This window comes from Thalassophryne amazonica, chromosome 3 (assembly GCF_902500255.1).
Source record: "Thalassophryne amazonica chromosome 3, fThaAma1.1, whole genome shotgun sequence".
Taxonomy (NCBI): domain Eukaryota; kingdom Metazoa; phylum Chordata; class Actinopteri; order Batrachoidiformes; family Batrachoididae; genus Thalassophryne; species Thalassophryne amazonica.
Genome location: NC_047105.1, coordinates 13628349 through 13652424, shown reverse-complemented (window position 1 = coordinate 13652424; position 24076 = coordinate 13628349). Strand labels below are relative to the sequence as shown.

Here is a 24076-nt window from a genome sequence, read left to right as displayed (position 1 = left end):
GAAACCTTCCTGTCCTGTGCCGGCAACATTTCCTGTATATTTGTTTTGTGAATTGTTTTGTAATTTGTGTCGGTAGCATGGCCCAAGCAGAGGGTCACCCCTTTGAGTCTGGTCTGCTTGAGATTTCTTCCTCAGAGGGAGTTTTTCCTTACCACTGTTGCCTGTGTGCTTGTTCTGGGGGTTGGAGGTTAGACCTTACCTTACTTTTATTTAATTTAATTTAAGAAACTCAATTCTATGATTATCGATGACTGGCTAAAACATTTGAAGATTGGATTCAGACACTGTTGGGCTAAACCACTGTAATTCAATAAAAGTGTTTCACAAACATTATGCAACAAGTGCTGCTTGTGCTTCTACCCGCAACTCTGTTGTGTCCCTAAATAACTCTGCAGCAATATCCAGCACATTATGACATATCTACAATGATAACGTTACCCAAAGTACCACATTATGTCTGTCAAAAGCAGGAGACCTCACTTTTCTATCCACAGTAAGCTCAGCGTTCTGCCTGAGGCTGTAAATTGTACTTCAGCAAACCAGGGAAGGGGTCAGGAGGTCTGACCTGATGTTCACATCTCTCAGCTCCGCTTAAGAAAACATTGACCACTTAACCCCAGTTGTGTGATCTGGATCTGCATGAGCTCCGTGACTCATTCCAGATTGTGGACAGCTTCAGCCACGCAGATTCATGTTACACACACTAAAAACTAAGACTCAAAACAGTGACTTTTTCTCATTTTAATCTATCAAGCAAGACACAAAAACAAGAATTTACAAGGGTTTAACCCCCAGAATTTTTTTTTTTTTTTAAATGTTGACATCATGTGATATTTCCTCATAAAATGATGAAAATCACAAACACACTAAAACCTTTTTTTTTTTAATAAAGTAAGATCTAAGTGGTGCTTTACCATTAGTTCATTCATCTTTTAAATCCACTTGTTCCAGTTGTAGATCAGTCCCAGGGGTCATTGGACGAGAGGTGGGCTACACCCTGGACAGACTAGTCTGCTGGAAGGGCTGACACATATACCCCCCCACCCCCACCCTTTCCCCAAACTAATAAAAATAATAATAATTAAAAAAAAAAAACGTTGTAAGTCCTGTGACTTATATTTCAGTGCAACTTATATACCAAAATAATAGTAATAAGAATTACAATTATTGACGCACAGATGCACGTTAGTTCAATCGTTAGCTTGCTAAGCTAGCTAGCCCGCCGTGAAACTTTGCACCGTAGCAGTGTCAGGGCTCCGTTTTGGCTAGCTGCCGCTAGCATCAACCGCGGCGGTGGATTGAGGGGCCCCGTCACTCTCATGGCAGCCACCATCAGGCCCAGGGCTTCAGCGGCAGCTACCTCCTGGCCCACGGCTAAAGTGGCGGAAACCATCAAACCAGGACCAGGCTCATTGTTAACTCACTAAGCTACCTAGCCCGCCGTAGTTGCATAAGTTGCTCATCATGCCACCAAAGAAGGCAATAAGTGGAGAAGAACTGGACAAGATAAAACAGGCACTGAACTTTATGTCTGAAGAACTCAGCGGCATGGTAAAAAAAACAGACTGAATTATTGGTTCTGTTGAAGGAGATACGTGAACTGAGGAAATTGATGCAGGAAAAAGATAATAAAATCAGACTTCTGGAAAAACAAGTGGATGATCTGGAACATTATACAAGCACGGAAGATTTTATTGTAACAGGACTGAACACCAGACATCGGTCATATGCTCGGGCTGCAGCCAGCAGCACAAGTGTTATGGATGAAACACCGGGAGAAACCCACTCCCTGGAGCAGCAGATCATCAACTTCTTTTCTTCAAATGACATCCACATTAACAACAGTGACACTGCAGACTGTCATTCACTCCCAAAGAAAGACAATAAGTCCAAACCAGTCATCATTATCCAGTTTGTGAACAGAAAAGTTAAGAACGATTTGTTGCAGCAGTCTAAAAAAGCTGAGAGGAACTGACATGTGAACGAACACTTAACAAAAAAATGCTGACACAGCAAGACAAGCCACAATCCTTTGGAAACAACAGAAAATACAAGCAACTTGGATGAGGAATTGTAAAGTGTTGATTAAATTAAATGGATTAAATTAAATTAGAATCATGATGGTAAGGGAGCTTTCGGACTTGGAAAATTTTAAGTGATTGGTATTTGTTTATTAATGGTTATGCCTGTGTTGTTGTATGAACCTGGGTATAATCAATTATGGGAAATGATTTTTATATCATGCATATGTTTACATCATGAAATTAGGCCTAATTTGACTGCGTTTGTGGTTTGTGGATTTTTCTTTTTTTTTATTATATGAAGATAGCTGATTCTGTTGAATTTACTTTTGCAAAGGAGCTCAATTTATTTATTTTTTATTCCACTGAACATAGTTTTAAAAATACTGAATATAATATTGATCCAGATTTTTTTTTTTTCTTAAAACTATTATTCATCATTGTAAATACTTTACTGAAGAACAATTTAAGGATTAGTTTTTGACAAATGGGATATTCTCCATTATTATCACTTTACCGAGGTGTTGCTAGGCCGGTAGCGTAGATTTACCTCGATGGTACCTGGCTATACCCGCCCGCTGTGCGTAAACAAATGATGTCATAGCGCGCAGCCCAAGAACTGTCCGTAGAGGGGAAAAAAAACTGTCCGCAGAGGAAAAGATAAAAAGGCGAGAAGTTGCTTGTTCTGTTGGACCTCAGTGCTGCTTTTGATACTGTTGACCATAAAATTTTATTACAGAGATTAGAGCATGTCATAGGTATTAAAGGCACTGCGCTGCGGTGGTTTGAATCATATTTGTCTAATAGATTACAGTTTGTTCATGTAAATGGGGAATCTTCTTCACAGACTAAAGTTAATTATGGAGTTCCACAAGGTTCTGTGCTAGGACCAATTTTATTCACTTTATACATGCTTCCCTTAGGCAGTATTATTAGACGGTATTGCTTAAATTTTCATTGTTACGCAGATGATACCCAGCTTTATCTATCCATGAAGCCAGAGATCACACACCAATTAGCTAAACTGCAGGATTGTCTTACAGACATAAAGACATGGATGACCTCTAATTTCCTGCTTTTAAACTCAGATAAAACTGAAGTTATTGTACTTGGCCCCACAAATCTTAGAAGCATGGTGTCTAACCAGATCGTTACTCTGGATGGCATTTCCCTGATCTCTAGTAATACTGTGAGAAATCTTGGAGTCATTTTTGATCAGGATATGTCATTCAAAGCGCATATTAAACAAATATGTAGGACTGCCTTTTTGCATTTACGCAATATCTCTAAAATCAGAAAGGTCTTGTCTCAGAGTGATGCTGAAAAACTAATTCATGCATTTATTTCCTCTAGGCTGGACTATTGTAATTCATTATTATCAGGTTGTCCTAAAAGTTCCCTAAAAAGCCTTCAGTTGGTTCAGAATGCTGCAGCTAGAGTACTGACGGGGACTAGCAGGAGAGAGCATATCTCACCCGTGTTGGCCTCTCTTCATTGGCTTCCTGTTAATTCTAGAATAGAATTTAAAATTCTTCTTCTTACTTATAAGGTTTTGAATAATCAGGTCCCATCTTATCTTAGGGACCTCGTAGTACCATATTACCCCATTAGAGGGCTTCGCTCTCAGACTGCGGGCTTACTTGTAGTTCCTAGGGTTTGTAAGAGTAGAATGGGAGGCAGAGCCTTCAGCTTTCAGGCTCCTCTCCTGTGGAACCAGCTCCCAATTCAGATCAGGGAGACAGATACCCTCTCTACTTTTAAGATTAGGCTTAAAACTTTCCTTTTCGCTAAGGCTTATAGTTAGGGCTGGATCGGGTGACCCTGGACCATCCCTTGGTTATGCTGCTTTAGACGTAGATTGTGGGGGGTTTCCATGATGCACTGTTTCTTTCTCTTTTTGCTCCGTATGCATCACTCTGCATTTAATCATTAGTGATCGATCTCTGCCCCCCTTCACGGCATGTCTTTTTCCTGTTTTTTTCCCTCAGCCCCAACCAGTCTCAGCAGAAGACTGCCCCTCCCTGAGCCTGGTTCTGCTGGAGGTTTCTTCCTGTTAAAAGGGAGTTTTTCCTTCCCACTGTTGCCAAGTGCTTGCTCATAGGGGGTCGTTTTGACCGTTGGGGTTTTTCATAATTATTGTATGGCCTTGCCTTACAATATGGAGCGCCTTGGGGCAACTGTTTGTTGTGATTTGGCGCTATATAAGAAAAAAGTTGATTGAAGTTGAAGTGTGTGTTGGTCCCAATATGGATATTCCGGATGATTTTATCAATCAATCAATCAATTTTTTTTTTATATAGCGCCAAATCACAACAAACAGTTGATAAAATCTAACTCATCTAACTCGGGCGAATATCTGTCATTTTGGGCGACTGGGCGTGGACGTCAGGCCTCTGAAAATGCATACCGCCCTCCAAAAGCATGTTATTATATTATTATACATTTTAATTGTAGAAGTCTTCTTAAGAATTTTTCTAAAATTCAGGACTGTTTAAAAATAGCCAACAATCATTTTTTTCAGTTATTGCAATTACTGAGACTTGGTTACGGGCCCCTTCACACATAGTAGGAATAAGTACAAATCAGGGTGAATCATGGCAGAACAACTCGTATGAGCGAACCACAAAAACATCAAGCTGAAGGGCAGGCATGAACAATGCTGCTGCGACAGTTTCGTACATACGGGAAGACGGTGTTAGCAGCTGCGCGAAGTGTGACCACATCGTGCAGTGTTTCCGTAAAAGGTGTAAAAATTTGGAATAACTGTTCTGACAGCATTAAATTATCTGGCACTTTAGTTGGCTTAAAAAGACTAAAAATAATATAATTACTTGTTACAGTATGAAGAGTTAGGTTAACTAAGTTTGTTACTGGTTTGTTTGATTGTGCACTGTTGTTTGTTCGGCTGTGTCGAGACATTTGGTTCACTGATTAATCTTTATTGTCTGTGCTTGTTTTTTTGTTTTGTTTTTCCCTTTTGGTACTTGTTGTTATGAGCTCTCCACAAGTTCTTTTATACTCACTCGACACACTGGTAAGCATTGAAAGCCGAGATAGACATGTCCCAACTTGTCCTCTAACACTCCGAAACGGAGGTGTTCCTTTGTCTCGTTTCATCAGCGAATCGGTCATGATGCGCAAAGCCTTGAATCACGTGCGATTACATCAGCCAAGCTTGAACCTTCGTGCGCATGCGTGAGTTTTTTCACGCCTGATGGTTGCATCATTCGCCTGTGGGCACGCTTTGAGTGAGCACTGGTCCACCCCTCCCGTCGGAATTCCTTTGTCTGACAACTTGTTGAGAGACTGGCGCGTTGCTTTAATAAAATTTTTTCAGAAACTGTGAGGCAGATCCAAGTGGACACCATTGGAGAAATTCAGATGGTTTTCGGTGAAAATTTTAAGGGCTGATGAGAGATTATGGAGTGTTACTGTCGCTTTAAGGACTGCCCACAGAGCCGGACGGCGCGCCGCGCCCCAAGCCGCCGTCATCAGCCTGTTTCGAGATGAAAACTTCCAAATTTAAGCCTCTGTTGACCCAGGACATTGTGAGAGAACAGAGAAGTTTCAGAAGAGGTCGGGATCAGCAGTTTATCCGCACATTCCACTGTTAAAGGAGATTTTGTAATGAAAGACGTGCGGACGGATTCGCGCGTCGGGACGCAGCCGCTCATCGCGCGGCGCCACATGAAAACGCCTCCGTGTTGATAACCATTCGTAAGATTTAGGCGGCTTTCGATGGCTTTCAGTCGAGTGAGTATCCGAGAAATTGTTTAACAGCTGGCCATGTTCAAACATGTCCTGTAAGGCTTCCAACGGAGGTGTTTTGCTGTGGCGCCGCGCCATGAGCGGCTGGGTGCTGACACGTGAATCCGTCCGCACGTCTTTCATTACAAAATCTCCTTTAACAGTGGAATGTCCGGATAAACTGCTGATCCCGACTTCTTCTGAAACTTCTCTGTTCTCTCACGACGTCCTGCATCAACAGAGGCTTAAATTTGGAAATTTCAGCTTGAAACAGGCTGACGACGGCGGCTTGGGGCGCGGCGCGCCGTCCGGCTCCGTGGGCAGTCCTTAAAGCGACAGCAACACTCCATAATCTCTCATCAGCCCTTAAAATTTTCACAGAAAACTGTCTGAATTTCTCGAATGGTGTCCACTCGGATCTGCCTCACAGTTTCTGAAAAAAGTTTGATAAAGCAAAGCGCCAGTCTCTCAACAAGTTGTCAGACAAAGGAATTCCGACGGGAGGGGTGGACCAGTGCTCACTCAAGCCTGCCCACAGGCGAATGACGCAACTGACAGGCGTGAACAAACTCACGCATGCGCACGAGGGTTCAAGCTTGTCTGATGTAATCACACGTGATTCAAATCCATATAGTTTTTGAAAAAAATAAAAAGGTCTGTTTCTTTTCTCACAGCCCTCGTACAAACCACCAGGGAACCATGGTCAAACACACCAATAACTTCAACAATGCTCAGTGTCAACGGTATGTGTATATTTTTAGCCTTCATTAAGATTATCAGAGACATGTCTACGAGAGAATTCTGGTGAGGCCTACAGTATGCATGCAGTACTTTTAGCAAAGCTTCAGAACATTATTCAAAACACAGTACATTTCTGAAAACTGCCCAAATATAAATCCTTCTTTGGTTTTGGCAACACTATGAGGAATCAGGAAGATGTCTTGGCTGTCCGGTTTCGGAACAACATAACTTTTGCTGTACTTGTACATAATTACAAGGATGAAAAGCCTAGCTATAGATAGAAAAGGTTGTAAAACTTGATTTACACAACTTATTCCACAATAACATACTGCAGATAGCTAGTTTTACTGGAGCATTTCAAAGAACTTCTTACACCAATAATTTGATGGGTAATTTTTAAATGTCCCATAAAATGACAGTGAAATAACATCGGCTACTATAAAGGTTTCTGACTGTTACTTGTTTGCATTTCCGTTGTGTCGCCAAGTGTCAGATGACAAGTTCGGATATATTTCATGAAGCTACACGGAGTAGTGAAAGCCAACTGCTGGTGCGGCGCTGTGCTGAATGTTACTGATCCACCAGTTAAGCCCATGAAGGCGTGCATGTGTGTGTAAGACAATAGCTTCTGTAAAGTACCTCTTGCTGTGATACTAAGAGGGAAAGCAAGAGCTCCGTTTCCACACCTGTTGCCCTGGGCCATAAAGACCTATCTCCACTTTTCACCCAACTCTGCCTTTGACCATCTCAGCCATATCACAATAAACCTCCAGTGCCCATGCTGATAAGGCCAACCTATACCTACTAAATCCTGGGGCTTTAAAAATTTGTTGCCATTTCATTGCAGTCTAAATGAGGGACATACTGTACAACAACTACATATGGAGCTGTTTTAGAAAAGGAATGTCCAAAAGTAAGTCAGAAAACACACACACACATACAAATGTTCCCACAGATAAATCTTTGGGTAAAAGTGAATGACATTTGATTTGGAAGCAAGAACATCTCCAGAATTTGGTGGTTCACCACATGTTGAGACTGATTATTTTTGATGAGCTAAGGGGGATTTGCCTTTCATGTTCAGACCCTAATTTCACCCCACTTTGCCTACAGTAAGCAATTTTACTAAGCAAAATAGTCTGCGTCAATGACCAATCATCATCTATTCCCCATTCATTATTAAAAACTGATTAGAAAGTATGGCTCTGAGTGGAAGTTCATCTGAATGCAACGTTTTCCAAAGATGAAAAGAACATGTGACGTCTTCGTGTGTGTGTGCGTGTAGAAGCTGCCACGGTGTCAACTGAATCCAGAGCTGGCAGGGGAAGAGGAAAGAGGGCGTCTTTGTGATTTGGTCTTGATTGTAGGAATTAGCTGGGAGATGACATGCCCTCAGGTTGGGAGAGATGAAGTCTTAAAACACTGCTGAACAACTCTGAAGTTGTGGTACCATAGCACTGGTGATGGCCAACTCTCCCGGGCCACTTCTTTTTTTTTCTGTGCACAGACGCAGCATGATAGAGCATAATTCAAACCATCTTTAAAACAAACCACAAGAGCAAAAATAATTGAATGAAATCTGTAGTGGTTTTTTTGAAATGCACCAGTAAATAAGTCTACAACAATTTTTTCTTACTTTTGGACCAATTCTAAGAAGTCTAAATCTTGTGGTTGGGAAAGAAATGAGGGATTCAGACTCTGGTTTTGGCTGGCTTTAAGTGGGCCTGGCTTCCATGTGGCTGCAAAAAAAAAAACAAAAAACCAATGGCCTGGCACGCCATGTGGAAATACTGGTCATCAAATGCCATCAGAGCCCATACAACACTTCGCTTCATGCCTGAACACAATTATTCAGCTTGTAGCATACAGCTGCTCTGTCATGCTGTGCTAACGAATGCTTGTTGACAACCGTGAAGTTCAGATAGAGTTAAAAATGACAATCACAATCAATGAAGGAAGGATAATCCAAACAAATATGGAATTAGTTCACATTTAAGCAGCATTCAAAGAAAGGGTGTCGGTTCTTATCCCTGCGTAGTACACCTGGATATTGATGGTACAACTATGGCCTTGACTGTGATGGAGTGCAGCCTGTCCAGGGTGTACCCCGCCTCTCCCCTAGTGACTGCTGGGATAGGCTCTAGACCCCCAACTCCCCTACCCCATGACCCTTAATTAGAATAAGTAGGTATAGAAAATGAATAAATGAGCTACCTGCTGTTATTTAGTCGAAAAAGCAGAGCCACTGTGCAACCATAAAAATATTTTTTTGTATGGAAAAAAATTTCAGCTATGTGTGTAGTTTTTTAGGGCTGGGACATGGGTGGGGGGTAGCCTTTGTTATTTTTGGGTTAGATTGATTTTGGTCCCCCTGGAGAGCTTAATTATTAATTGATCTTTGACCTTAGAGTGGGAAACCAAAACACTGTCGCCCAACTTAAATGCATTTATTATGGAGGACTGAGCAAATTTACGCATTAGCTGCTCTTTGACATCCAACTCAAATGATCTCCTGCTCACATTTCATCTGTGTCACAGGGGGAGAAAAAACTTCAAACATATAAGCGAACGTATTATTACATAAATAACAAACAATCACCATCACAAGTAAAGCGTGGCATTCGTTATCACTTACGCTGTTGTCACTAGAACCTGACACAGGGTAGACGGTCCAGCCCAGCTCCGCCGTGGCTGTGGTGGAGTCCATGAGCGTCTCTGGAAAGATGGAAGCAGAGATGGGGGTCAGATAAAATGCTGACAACAAAATGCCCCCATGACGCAGAAATTAGTGTTTCGTTCCCTCTCACATTTCTGTAGCTGTGCACAAAATATTCATATAAAAAGAAAATGACTAAATACAGGCTGTCTGAAATAATTACATACACACAGCTTTGGAGTTGCTCTGAGGAATGCGCTTATACTTCAGTGAGCAACAGAAGCCACGCTTCTATAATGTGGTGAAGTCAGCGCTCATTTGATTGATGCGGCTTCACGGCAGGTCAGACTTTCCTCATTGCGTTTCCTGAGCAGCTTTGAGCTTTAATTGGTAGCTTGAGTGGTCGTTAAAAATTTATAATAACGCAACTGAGTCTTGACACTGATAAAAAAAAAACCCTGACAGCAGTGCAATACGTTGATGCGCCAAACAGAGAACTTGTTGGGCAGATAAATTGGGTTGTTTTGCTAAATTTAGAGCAGATGTGGGTAAATCGGTCAACCAAAGCGGCAAAATTGGCCCCCTCGCTTTATGCTAAACTGGACACTGAAAAAAAAAACATTTGACAGCAGTGCGATTTGTTGATGCACCAGAGAACTTGTTGGGCAGATAAATTGGGTTGTTTTGCTAAATTTAAAGTGGATGCGGGTAAATCGGTCAACCAATGCGGCAACAATGCCCCCCCCCCCCCGCTTTATGCTAAACTGGACACTGCAAAACAGTTTCCTGTGTACAACAGAAGAAAGGTGGATTGTTTTAGAATAAAGTTGTAAACCAGATGATGGAAAATAGTTCCATCTGAGAAGAAACAGCTAAACTCAACCACATCCTGTGGAAGTGTGGGCGTGACACCATACTACCTTATTTTGTTATTTTATTAGTCACAAATGTCTTACTATCTCAGAACTGTTCTACGCACGTAGAGGCCTGACATTAACTGGACTTGTATGTGGTGCATACAATCTAACAAAGCTCCAACCGGTTTGGATTTGCAATTTCTAAGAAACAACACACAGCTCAACTCAACCTTTATTTCTAAAGCACATTTAAAATGACAGCAGTTGACCAAAGTACTGCACATAATTTAAAAATGGGCACTAAGTTACCCCAAATCATTTAAAAAAATGCAACAGGAACAGGAAATAAAACATAAAAGACAAAGTAAAATAAAGAGTCAAAAGTAGCAGGAAATAATTTAATTTACTTTCTTTCATTTACACAGCACCAAATCACAACAAATCTGTCACAAATCTGTCTAAATCTGTGTTAGTGAACACTTCTCCTTTGCAGAGATAATCCATCCCACCTCACAGGTGTGGCATTATCAAGATGCTGATTAGACAGCATGATTATTGCACAGGTGTGCCTTAGGCTGGCTACAATAAAAGGCCAATAATAATAGTGGCCTTTTATTAATAAATCAATATTTGAGAGAAATAGGTCTTCTGTGTATACAGAAAATGTTTTAGATCCTTGAGTTCAGCTCAAGAAAAATGGAAGCAAAAACAAAAAAGTTGCAATTACATTTTTGTTCAGTGTAGGGGAAGCTGGGGCACAGTGAATCAGAAATGTTGTTTTGTGGCAGCATAAACACATTATGCATAGGTTTAGGTCAGTCTATTGTGGATTTAAAACAGCACCTTATTGTTTATAAGGCTGTGTTATTTATGTCTCCCCAAGTGTAATTTACAGGTGTTTAAAATCAATTTCAAAATTTTCGATTCACTGTGCCCCGGACACTAATTCACGGGGCACAGTGAAGCAACATAGAATAAAATTAAAAAACACATGATTATGAAGATTTCTTCAAAATTATTAAATGTATGTTGTTGATGCATATAAAAACTATAATCCAGCAAACCAGCTATGTAATGTGTGAGTGTCTTGTATAGTGATATAAGTCCTTTAGAAACTATTATAAATACAACGGTCATAATTTCTGTTCAAATGTGAAAACAGTTGTTTATATACACAAATTATCAAAATAATTAATGGAAAAATAAATGTATAAGCTTCAACAAGTAATATTTGTCATCCACTTGATACTGAGGCTTAGTAAATCACTTTCTAGACTGTTTCACTGAGCCCCGATTCACTGTGCGCCGGGTGCATGTGACACACGAGTCATGTTATCAAATAGCTGATAGTCTGGGGAAGACATAACACATGCTCAGCAGTTGGACGGGGTAGTCTTCTAACAGTTTTTTTGGGCCGCCTTTCCTCTGTTGTGAAAAATAAATACAAAGACACTGACTCACTTTTGATAGAAAAAAACTGACTTCACTTGCCACTTAGTTTTACCCTTAATGTATCCAAAAACAAAACACTAATTTATAAGGGGGATATCTTTATGCATAAAAATATGGCATAACTGCTGCAAATATGTATGAAGAGTTCAGAAGCAAAACCCAGTATCAACAAACTGTTTTCATGTTATTGATGAAAGTCTGTGCATTTCGGCATAAGGTTTCCTTTAAATCTCCATTTTCAACTGCATTTTTCTCCATTTGAAAAAAAAGGACTTACTGGGTTTTGCAACTGAACTCGTGTAATTTTGCAGATATAGCTACTGACTCACTGTGCCCCGTGATTCACCGTACCCCGGTTTCCCCTACATAAGCATAAGTTTCATGTCACAAGTAATATTCTACAGTGCAACAAAGTCTGAACAGGTGCAAGTTTTACAAATGTTCCAAAAATTTCCTTTGGCTACAAATTATTTGCATGTTAACCGCAAGACTGCCAACCCTCTGCATGCTGTTGGTGCCTGTCAGTCATTAAGGCATACAAGAAACAGAACAAAAGCACAACAAGACCAGCAGCAGAAGTATAATATCACATGTGCACATGTTCAAAACGCTGCACCATCAGCGACTACTCCTCATAGCAATACTGCAGTAATACTGTGATTGCATGTGTTACATACTATATAAACAGCTACTGGATTGTGTTTGCTGCATGTGCGAGAGAAGCATCAGGGAAACAAAAAGCATTTATAAGAGATGGTCCATCTGCAGCATTGTACCGCTCTAGCGGTACAGGACATCCACTGCTTTTTTCAAAGACAGCGATTATTAAGGACTTCGTACTAATAAAATGATCTATATTGTTGGGAGTCTTTAAATGGCAAACACAGATGGAGGAGGCAATACTGGAATGAATGGGTGGGGTCCAGGTGGTCTACAAAAAAGGTATATTTCAGCAGTGTAATTCCCCTTGGAAAAATAGTAATAGTGGAGAAAATTTAAGTATTAAATCATCCCTGTGATTTTGATTGGTAGACTCAAAATGGCTGGAAAGCATAATTTTCATGGTATGGGTGATGTGACTTGTACACCACGGATTAGCTGGTTGGGGGCAGGGGCCCTTTAGTAATTGGGGTCAAAGAGAATGTGCCCCCTGTCGGTCATGAGGTCCTCTGTGCAAAACATTCTACTCGCCTGATACAACTGTCTGTTATACCCTCAGAGGCCCTTTAATAATTTCACATTTTAACCCTCTTTGTCTAAAATCTATACTTCATTCCTAACCACGTCTCATCTCTGCTGCTTTCTGCATTAAACTAATGAACCTCTCCTGCTGTTTCGGTCTTGTAGTCCAGTGTTGAGTTGCAGCAGATGCAAAGAGCGATTCATCAGGTTCAGGGCGTCAGCTGCAACTCCAAAATGTCACAGAAGGATTTAGAAACTCCCTTGACAAGCACAGCTACTAAGCTTACCATAAGTCACAGCCGGAGACCTTCAACAGGTCTGAGCCGCATACTGATGTAGCTCTTCATCAACTCGGTGACATCAACTGACTCGGGTTATTTGTGTCACTGATATATATATATATATATATATATATATATATATATATATATATAAAATCAGTGAAGCGCCAAAACAAAACAAGGAAAAAGGAAAAGGATGATGCCAAATGTTTTCACTAATACTGCAAATTAATGATAGATAAAGCGAAACATGTCTCCAGAATCTGGTGAGTACTTTGTAATGCCAGTGTTTTCAAAGCATTATTCTGGACTCTGTATCAAAGGAAAGACATTACGTTCTATGGCCCATACGGCCTGCATGCATCACTAACTGCTTTGAGACAAATGTTTCAAAACATTCAATTTACTTCATTTATAAAGCGTGAAATCAATACAAAAGCTGCATAAAAGTGCCATACTTGAGCAAAGTATAAACCTTATCCACCAGAGGTGGGACGACGTCACTGTCAAGTCACTCACAAGTCATCAATCTGCAAGTCCCAAGTCAAGTCTCAAGTCATCTTGCAAACAACTGGTGGTCATTATGACTTGAGACTTGATTGGGACTTGCTGATTCATGACTTGAGAGTGACTTAATGGTGACTTAGTACCACCTGGGCAAGCACATTGGTGATAGTGATGAGGACAAACTCCCTGTAGTGGTTTTGATGATAGGAAGAAGCCTCAAGCAGACAAGAATCAGTGGGGTGGCCATCTGCTTTGGTCATACGAATGAAATAACCAATATGAAATTGTCAGGAAATGCACTGATGTTAATGTTGCAGATAAGTATCCATATACAGTCCAGCGTTCATAAGAGCAGATGGCCTGAAAGACAATTTAGAGCTGAAGACAAGAGACCTGGCTGCACTAGTCAATTGCCAATTTCGCACCACTCTCACCCAAGGGTCAGATAAGATATTATATAACAGCTGAGTGGATCCTTGTCATTTGATTGGTTCTTTGTATGTCACGTGACATGGATTATTCATCCCATTTGCATTGCATTTAGAGTGCAATTTGGTTTCATTTAGAGTGCAACTTTGGTTCCATACGTTTGGTACCACTGCACTCTGCGCGCGCGCACACACACACACACACACCTACATGCACATGCACACACAAAACAAATCCACTGCGCTGTAAGCTGTCTGGAGGCTATTAGCAGCATGTTAGAATGAAAAGCTGGGCTAATTTTTGATGTGATTTTTTAAATTTTTTTATTACGATTTGATTCAGCTGACAGTGCTAGTTCTTGTAAAACACACACACACACACACACACACACACACACACACACACACACACACACACACACACACACACACACACACACACACACACACACACAAATCCACTCTGCTGTAAGCCGCCAGGATACATGAAGAGCTGTTCAGATGAAAAACTGATGTCATTTTTGACTGGACTAAGGAACTACACAGTCTTTTTTATGGAAGTAAGAAGTCAGTGCACAGCATCACTACACGTCACAATCTGGACTCCTATTTAAAGTCTGTGTTGGACTTTAGCAGCAGTGGAACACCAAACTGCAAGCCCCTTTTCTGTTGTTTATAAATGAATAACATATCAAATGACAAGGATCTATTTGCCTCGTTGAATGGTATGTTCCAGCTTTCACCTCATGAAATATTTGTACCATTGAACTCATAAACACTCATTATTTGTATAAGATAAGATAATTTAACAGTCCAACGAGGAGGAAATTTATGATGTCACAGCAGCACAGGGACAGTCACAGAACAACAGCGCAATTATGCAAAAATAAGGTAAAAGAAAAATAATTACCAAAATTAAAAAAGAAAAGCTAAATTAAAAAAAGAAAAGAAAAAAAAGAAAATAATTACCAAAATATGGAAGTCAAGTTCTGTGCGGAATAACAATATATACAGTAGAATACATTAGTAGTATTATTATATGCAGACACAATGCACCAATTCTTTACGCTTCTCTACTGATTCCACCAGTGTGGCAGAAATCCAAACATTCCATTTCATTTGCTCCGTCTGGTGTTGTGGTGTTGAAACATAAAAAAAAAAAACGCAAGTGAAAGAACTTGGACTGTACCATTTTTCACATTTCCTATTTAAATGCTAAAGTCAGCAAGGGATCTCTATGTGTAAGTAGCACGTACATTACTTATTGTGTTGACCAACTGGGCAGCATGGACTTCATCCATTCATCTATCTGGTCCCTCATTCTCGGCATTTTGTACGCGCCTAGACTTTCAGCCCAAATTAAGTTATTTTTGCGAGGACTGATGTTGAAGGTAATCACTGTTTGGCTGAGATTTCAAGCCTTTAGTAAACAGGACGGCGGTGCTGATTCATACAGAATTTTGTGCAGCACTCGGCGCGTGTTCAGGTCTGTACCAGCCAGCAGGATATTTTAGAGACTTCCAGTTGTTTCATAATCCTGGATTTCCTTTGATTTATACTGCAGTGAAAGCCACAGCGTTTAATTAACGGGCTCCACATACAGTCGCTTATTTTTGCTGACGCTGTGTGTCTCACCAGTACTCACAAGGCAAAATACCACATTCCGCATCCTATTCAGTTATCACAAAGCCCAAATCGTATAATTAGGCAGATGAGACTGCTTTGGAGCAGCTATTGATAACCTTGTGTGTGACTCTGAGCTGAGCAGCCTGCATGGGTGTTAGGCAGTGAAATGGTAATTATCACCCGTAATGATAACGATAATTAGTAGAGAAGTAAAGTGAGAATAATGAGCCCTCTCTGCAGTGGTTTGGGAAGTGTTATAGGGAACAGAGAGAGAATTTCCCATGAGTGCGAACACAGAGTGGATGACACCACACCCTCTTCGCCATCCCCTATTCTGTCTGCGGTCTGCCAGTTGGTTCTCTCTTTGACTTTCTTTCCCTCCATCCATCTCTCCCCGGTGTCTTCCACCGCTTCTCCTTGCATCATGTTCTTTATTCCCACCTCCTGCCCTCATTAGCTGATTCACACTGCAGGTACCTTTCCAAGTGCTTGAGACTCTTTTGAAGTACTAGGAAACTTTTCTTCCTTTCACTCTGAGGAACTTGAGGCCATGCCAGCGCCAGTGCTGTGGTCCTCAGGACTTTTTTTTTTTGCACCGATTTCAAGGTGGCCACTCAGTCTTACAGAAAGTACTACAGTAGAAGAAGCTTGGAAATTGAACAAAGACTGAATGGTCAAACACAAACTTCCCCCAAGCCAGGTGTGCATGCTTGGTGATGATTCCTCTTGCCTGCTCTGGTATTGCTTGGGGTCACCACAACAGATCTGATGAAGATCTGCATTTTGATTTGGCATGTTTTATACGGGATGCTCTTACTGATGCAACTCCAGACGTACAGAGAGATTTAGAGCACAGGTGGGCTTTGAACCACATGCCTTCTTGCTGAGGCAACATTGTAACACTACATTACATTACAAAACCATGAAATCTTACAGAGTGTATTTGTCTAATTTCATATCAAAATGCCTAATCTACATTTAATATAAGACAGTCACTTATAATAAGTAAAATTTCAGTAAGGTAAAATTACTTATTTTTGATAATACATGTTAAAATCTTGTTAGTGAAGGTGTCCTGGAAACATCTGGCTTTGGTCTTATTAGAGAGGAAATGTTTTTTCCTTGTTTTTTTTTTGATGCATAAGTTGTTTTTAAGTTGCTGTGTTAATTGTAAAAGCTCCAGCCACTCTCTGAGCCTTAACTGGAGTTGAAAGTGAATGAATCCACTGCAGAAACAGTGTAATGAAATTAGCAAAGAAAACTCATTTAGATCTACGAGGTCTGTCAATAAAGTAACGGTCCTTTTTATTTTTTTCAAAAACTATATGGATTTCATTCATATGTTTTTACATCAGACATGCTTGAACCCTCATGCGCGAGTTTTTTTTTTCCCTCAAAATTCAATATACAATACCATCCATCCATCCATCCATTTTCTTCCGCTTTATCCAGAGTCGGGTCGTGGGGGCAGCAACTCAAGCAAAGCCGCCCAGATCTCCTGATCCACACACACCTCCCCCAGCTCCTCCGGGGGGAACCCCAAGGCGTTCCCAAGCCAGCCGAGAGATGTAGTCCCTCCAGCGTGTCCTGGGTCTTCCCCGGGGCCTCCTCCCAATGGGACGTGCCCGGAACACCTCTCCAGGGAGGCGTCCAGGGGGCATCCTTTCGACGTGGAGGAGCAGCGGCTTGACTCAGAGCTCCTCCCGAGTGACCGAGCTCCTCACCCTTTCTCTAAGGGAGTGCCCAGCCACCCTGCGGTGGAAACTCATCTCAGCCGCTTGTCCTTGCAATCTCGTTCTTTCGGTCATGAGCCAAATCTCATGACCATAGGTGGGGATCGGAACGTAGATCGATCGGTAAATCGAGAGCTTTGCCCCCCTACTCAGCTCTCTCTTCACCACGACCGTCCAATACAGCGACGGCATCACTGCACTTGTTGGTCATTTTAATTCTATTTTATTACTAGGATTTTTTTTTTACATGTCCCCCCCGGCTGGCTTTTCTGTCTTTTTCCTCTCATGAATTATCACTCTCCGGCTATCAGTGTCCTCCATGCTGCACAACTAGAACCTCACCCTGAGAGACAGCTCACTTTTCTTCTTCCTGCTCTCTACAGCTGGACTCTGGCAGCCGCATTGATTCATTACCGCCAGTGGAGCAGATCAGCATATCCCTCAATCGTGCTTTGCTCCATTTCTTGTCAGCAGTGCCAGAGCACCGGTCCTTCGTAAGGCTACCTGAATCCCACCATTGTAATAATTTATTTTCTTCAGTAAGTTCCTTTCTCATTCCTAAGACCTTAGTCACACCAGAAAAACACTAGTTGGAGACCATAGCACGGCACAAATTAACACAATTGTGTGTAATCACCTTGCTATCATGTTGCAACTATGAATCACTGAAACAGGTGTATGGAAGATGGCAACCAGGTCTGCGGCTGTAACTGCTGCCAAAGATGCATCAACAAAGTATTGAGCAAACGGTGTGAATACTTATGTACACGTGATTTCTTAATTTTTATTTTGAATAAATCTGCAAAAATTTGAAAAACCGTTTTTTCATATTGTCATTATGGGGTGTTGTGAGTAGAATTTTGAGGGAAAAAAATGAATTTACTCCATTTTGGAATAAGGCTGCAACATAAATTGTGGAAGAAGTGAAGTGCCATGAATACTTTCCTGTATTGGGCAGCGTAGACTCATTTGAGGGTGGGTGATAAAGGGGTTAAGTGAAAGAGCATATGATGCAATAATCCTACTTCTGGGGACAGGCCCATTACCATTATTCACATTAACCCTCTGGAGTCTTGGGTATTATTGAGCTTTTTTGACTACTTTTGGTTTTACCTTCATAATTTACCTTAAAAAACTGTTTACCTTGCCTTGGTTGGTGTCATTTTTTTCAGCACAGCCTCACCTGTGTAACTTTACATTTTTTCTTTCATTCTGACATACTGCATTACAGCATTGACCCTAAGATCACCCCAATATCTAAAATTCGAATCAGAAAAAGTTAGAATTGTTACTGTGAAAACCAGAAATATGTTTAACGAACCTTTTTTATAACTTAGAATGCAAATATAAATTGTAAATTTCGAACATATATGTAAAAATGTAGCCTAAACAAAGTTATATACAACAATTCACATTAAAATGCAGGAAATGTTTCAGGCTTTTTTTTTTTTTGTACAGATATTCCACTTCAATATCCATGTGTATTTTTTTTGTCCTAATTCCTTGTTTTTGTAGCATTTTTTTATTGGTGTTGATACAGACTGTGTTAGCGGCCAAAAAAAACAAAAAAAAAACAATAGAAAACCTGAACTCCTGTGTTCTCTGCCCCTGGAGCCTGCATACTGCTGGAGCACTGTGTGTCGGCGTTCTGCTCTGTGTTCCAGGAGCTCTGTAGCGCGAGTCCTGGAGAAGCCGGAAAGGGAAGCGTGCGATCCGATCCACTGTGGAGATCTGTGCGCATGTCGATGAATTCACCTGCTCTAGTTGCTTGTCCAGAACAAAAGAGGGATCATCTCCATCATCACATGAAGGAGATCACTCTCTGGTTCAGACTCTGACGATGTGCTGCGCGCTCCGTCTTGCTCCAATTCAAAAAATAACTGAAGCGCTAGCTCAACATTCATAAGATGCCTCATTTTTACAAAACAAACCTAAAACAACAAAAAAAAAACACCATCACCAGACTAACCACACGCTGAATAGTCCACTAAAATAATACACACTCCAAATATTTCTCAAATCTCTCAAGTACCAAAACTCTAATTGCCGTCTTCTTTTTTCTCTCCTTGCCATATCACCCACCATATTCCTTCCAACAACAACCAAATTACATGGCTTGGGTATCATTGTTATTGGTTTATGTAGTTTATTTTCCACCAGTGATAAAAACAAATCCATGTTTTGTTTTTTTTACTTATGTTGCTTCGGCAGAAGGGGGACAAGGAAGAAAAGAAACTCTGTTCACGCGCATCATGGGCGAAGTGCGCACCCACGAGCACTCCCATGTGGGGTCGGTGGGCTGTGATCAAACACACATGGGGTTCGTGACTTCTGATTGGTCAGCTCATGCGTTTTCGGTCAATGAAAAAGAAGGAGTCATGTTTCTTCCCACTGCTGTCGCTGCTGCAGTAGAGAAGAAAATGATCCTATTTGCTGTGTGTTTCTACATAAACGCACAGCAAAAATGACAATAACACTCATGAAAACGCACAGCGTTAAAAAAAGTCAAGTTATACTAGGCTTATTAACAAAATTTTAAAAATGGTGTAAAGATTGAAGACTGCACATTTAACACACATTCAAAGGGAGACTCAGAGTGCAGCAGATTGTGGGCTACATTTGCTTAATTAGGTCATGTGACATGTGCGTCATTTGACTCCAGAGGGCTAAATCTCGCTAAAACCTACAGACACAACCGTTCCCATTTGGTTCGTCTTCCCTCGGGTGTCTTCCCTCAGTTCCCACTGGGAACTGGGAAAGTCTACAGCTCTGTATGCATATTGAAAAAACAAACAAAATCTAAATATGCCTGTTTCTGTATCTATGGCACTTACATCACAGCTTTTCACAAGCAATGCTTTCCAAATTTCTGGAGTCACTTGTCTCTTTTGTCCTTATGCCCTCCTCCTTATAATCAATGTGTGCAAGGGCTCTGCACCTCCAAATAAAACTACACTATTCCACCATGAGTAGTAGCAGGTTAGGAGGACATTAAAAATGATCCACACCTCGCTCATGTATAGCTTGCACACAGACTGACTCCAACTGGTTGCAATATGTGGGCAATGTGTCTGTGTTTATAAATTAGATGGCAGTTGTTTGCAACCTTCACCATTCTATCTGAGAGTGAGTGCACTCAGTCTGCATCAGACCACCATCGTTTGGAGACAGGGCACTTCCAACTGGGCAATATGCGCAATCACTTTGTGATCGAATTTGAACGTTGAAATTGCTGCACGATCAACCGTCGCGCAACCATCTGGTTGCAGCAACTCCTTACAATCGGACACCCGCACCAGCAACATGATTCACTGCAAACACCACGCGACCACCAGTTCTTTACTTGTTGCAAGGAAATTGTTGTCCTATTTTTGGTCTGGTGTCATTACTGGGACATATGGGTGGACAGCTCCTTTACCCGTTGCCTTATAACCATCTCCACAACTAAAATCACTCAAGTAGGCTCACCCTTTTGATACTGAATCATGATCATCCACTCAAAATCTCACTGCTACCACCAAGCTGCCACATCCTTGATCTGTTTTATCACATTTTTAAATATGTGATCACTTTAATGTTTCCATTCATGGAAACAGTTTTTGGTTTTCTCCCAACACTGGCTTTATAATCGTGTTTTTGAATTACTCACCATGACCAGTATGGACTGTGACTCACAGCCAGCAATGTTGTTTGTCCATAACTATAATAAATAAAAAACCTTTTTTGACCAATTATTGTAACTATGACATTGATGACTTTTGTTAAGTATAATTTCAAGATTCAAGATTCTTTTATTTGTCCCCAAGGGGAAAATTGTCTCGGACACACAGGCAGCCACATAAAATACACTAACCAAGTACAGACACGACAAGACAGACCCAGACCATACAATACAATCACAATAACACATTAATGATCTGCTCTTTGGTTTGAGTTCGAGGTTCTCTGATATAGGGAGGAATGAGTTTTTATACCTGTTTAGGTATCAGGTATTTAGGTATTTTCATTTGAAATCAATGCAAATATAAAGCAAACTTAGTGATCGCTGACTTCTTGAAGCTGGAAGTAACAAATATTGGGTTTGTGCAGTAAAGGACCGTTCACTGCAAATGTGCTATTTAAACTCCTGCGTGGTGATAGTGCTGAAATGGCAGCAAATATTTTGAAACTCAAGTGAGCTTTTATGCTGTTGATAAAAACATTTCCAAATTCAAAATGACCAAGATTTGCGTATCCCTGAGAAGTATGGCTCTGGTCAAGTTTCAAAGGGGGTTTCTTCCCAAAGGGGTATGCGAAGGCAAAAAAGATGATCTTACTTGCTGTTTATCAGGTTCAACACAAAATATAAATCTGGAGCGATGTAGGACAATTTCAACAATACCAAACGTGGGTCAAAGATGTTCAAATGTATTTTCAATGTTGTGAAACCTTATTGCTGATCTAAATATGGTCAGAAAGCCTTCTTTGATACAATTCCAGGTAATCTTAACAACATTAGAGTAAATCATTTAAGATAAATTTGTTTTTTTTTCTCCCACCCCACCCCTTTGTTTTTTAAACTTGAAACCCTTGCCCTGCCAAGGACTATGAATATACAATGAGACTTGGGCATCTAGAAAGAAAAGTCTATGAGGCTGAGAGTGCTTCCTCCAACACTTTCTGAGCCTAAGCAGAGAGTTTAGCACTGATCTGAGAGAGCTCTCCAGTGAGAGGCTGTCTGAAGTGACAGGCGGGCGAATCGGAGGGGGCCGCTCTACTACAACGGCACTCTTCTTCTTTGAGAGGGGTCAACGCTGCATCTCATCTTTCTACAGAAACCAACAGCATTTTGAGTGAAGGATACAGAGAACAGCAATTCAGAGAAAAGATATTTCAGCTCCAATAAATGGCGAGAAAACACGCACTTTTACACATGCAAATACATGCAAAAGACCACGGCAAGAAAATAATCTTCAAGCTATTATGCTCCTGCATTATTAAGTGAGAGCAACACAGAATGTTGAGAAAGTATTTTGGTACAATATATTACACTGCAGATCATTCCAAGCTCAGGCATAAAATGGGACTGTGCTTTATGAAAATTTAGCTGGTTTAGAATAGTGAGTGACTACGCTTTTATTCCCCAAAATACATGGGGACTGGGGTTTGACCACTGGATGGTGGGTTAGTTACAGTAGTGGACTTAATTGAGAATTATACTGTCAGGTAACAATCATTCACTGAAAACATCTTCCAACTTTTACAAGCATCCCAACAAAAACATCCATCTACTCATGCATCTTGAGTGCATACCATATCATTTGGTACGCACACATTTAGACATTGACACAATTTATGTTAGGAAGGAGGCAAGCTGGAGTAAGCCGTTTCATCTTGTTCATGCACTTTTTTGGATCGTGGGCAATCATAATAGAACGGTACCCTGTGGAATAGGGGTGTTACTTCCCCAGCCAAGGTCAATACCCATTTACAGCGGGGTGAACGGAGACACTACAGATGAGCTTAAGCAAGGATACAGACCACTGATCTGTATATAACACTGGAGAGTTCACTGGCCCACACACTCCGTACGTACAACCCGCTGAAGAAAATGGGCGGCCGTCTTAGCACTCGCAAGTTATCTGGACCACACATAGACGGCTTATTAGAACGTCAACAATTTGGAGTAATAACCGAGCTGATTCTCTCATTTCCTTCTTTTTGTTCTCCAGTTAATGTAACCTTCATCCCTCCTAATCTTTGTCTGCCATGATTAGCTATTTTATTTATTTCCTTTCTTTCTTTTAGTACTTTGACACTTTCTCCCCTTCTATTCTCATTTACTCATATCTCACTGGGACAAATACTCCATGTCATTTTATATTTCATGTCACTTTATTTAAGGTATAATAAGTTGCATTGCATTGTGTATATGTTGTCATCATTAATTTTCAATGAGCAATTTGTGACATTCATGAAGTGAATGATGACAAAAGGTGATAGCATGTCATATCACTGCAATGCTCTGGCATGCTGTACACAGCAGGTACATTTTGATTGAAAAATGCGCTGGCCCGTTCGGATTGTAATTAAAGTGTAACCTAGCCAGCTGCTACTACGTAGTAAGTAAAGTGTGATTCTTCCTACCTGACCTGAGTAGCACGGGAGCTATGAAGATAAGGGCTCCAGTGTGCGGGTCGTGATCTAATATATAAGGCTGGCCATGTGTGTGTGTGTGTTTGTGCACAAGCACTTTCAACCTATGGGCTCCAGTAACGTCCCCCTTGGTGCCCTCAGTCACCACACCAAGTTTGGTGTCGACTGCTTAATTACTGTGGCAGTTCAGCCTGAACACAAATCGTACCACATACATACATGGACTGCCATATTTTTATATATATATATATATATATAGATATATATATTCAAACAGCTCTATGAGCTTCAACATAGCAACAAGGCACAAAGCTCCAAAACTATGCACAAGTAGACCTAATAAATGTCTTAAAATAGTTCATCCAACACAAAACTCAACGTGGTGACACACAAGACATTTATTATTATTATTATTATCTATGTCTATATACTGGAATAAGGGATAGAACTCTTCAAATTATTGTTCATTACTTTCCATTTCAATCATACTCACAGGTGAAATGCTCGTTCACCACCGTTGCGCAGTTTATAGCTGCACATGATGGCATTTTTTTTTTGGCAAAGTCACAAAGCGTTCAGGAGCGCCACATGCAAGTGGTAATATGGTGGCCGATTTGCTTAAAAAATATTTGCCAAGGGGCTATCCAGTGTTATATACAGATCAGTGATACAGACAGACAGTGTGAGCTGGAATTGAATCCAGGTCTACA

The 24076-nt window shown here is 40.8% G+C and overlaps 1 protein-coding gene across 5 annotated transcripts in view; it reads right to left on the bottom strand.

Moving 5' to 3' along the window:
* ephb2b (eph receptor B2b) overlaps positions 1-24076 on the bottom strand; it is a 337178-nt gene that overhangs the window by 214857 nt on the left and 98245 nt on the right. For 4 of the 5 annotated variants that reach the window (XM_034165865.1, XM_034165863.1, XM_034165866.1 and 1 more), the window contains exon 2: positions 9145-9224. In XM_034165865.1, the coding sequence (XP_034021756.1) occupies positions 9145-9224 (80 nt within the window). Of the gene's footprint in view, positions 1-9144; positions 9225-12963; positions 12969-24076 lie in introns of those variants that run through there. The other variant, XM_034165867.1, reaches the window with a different exon arrangement.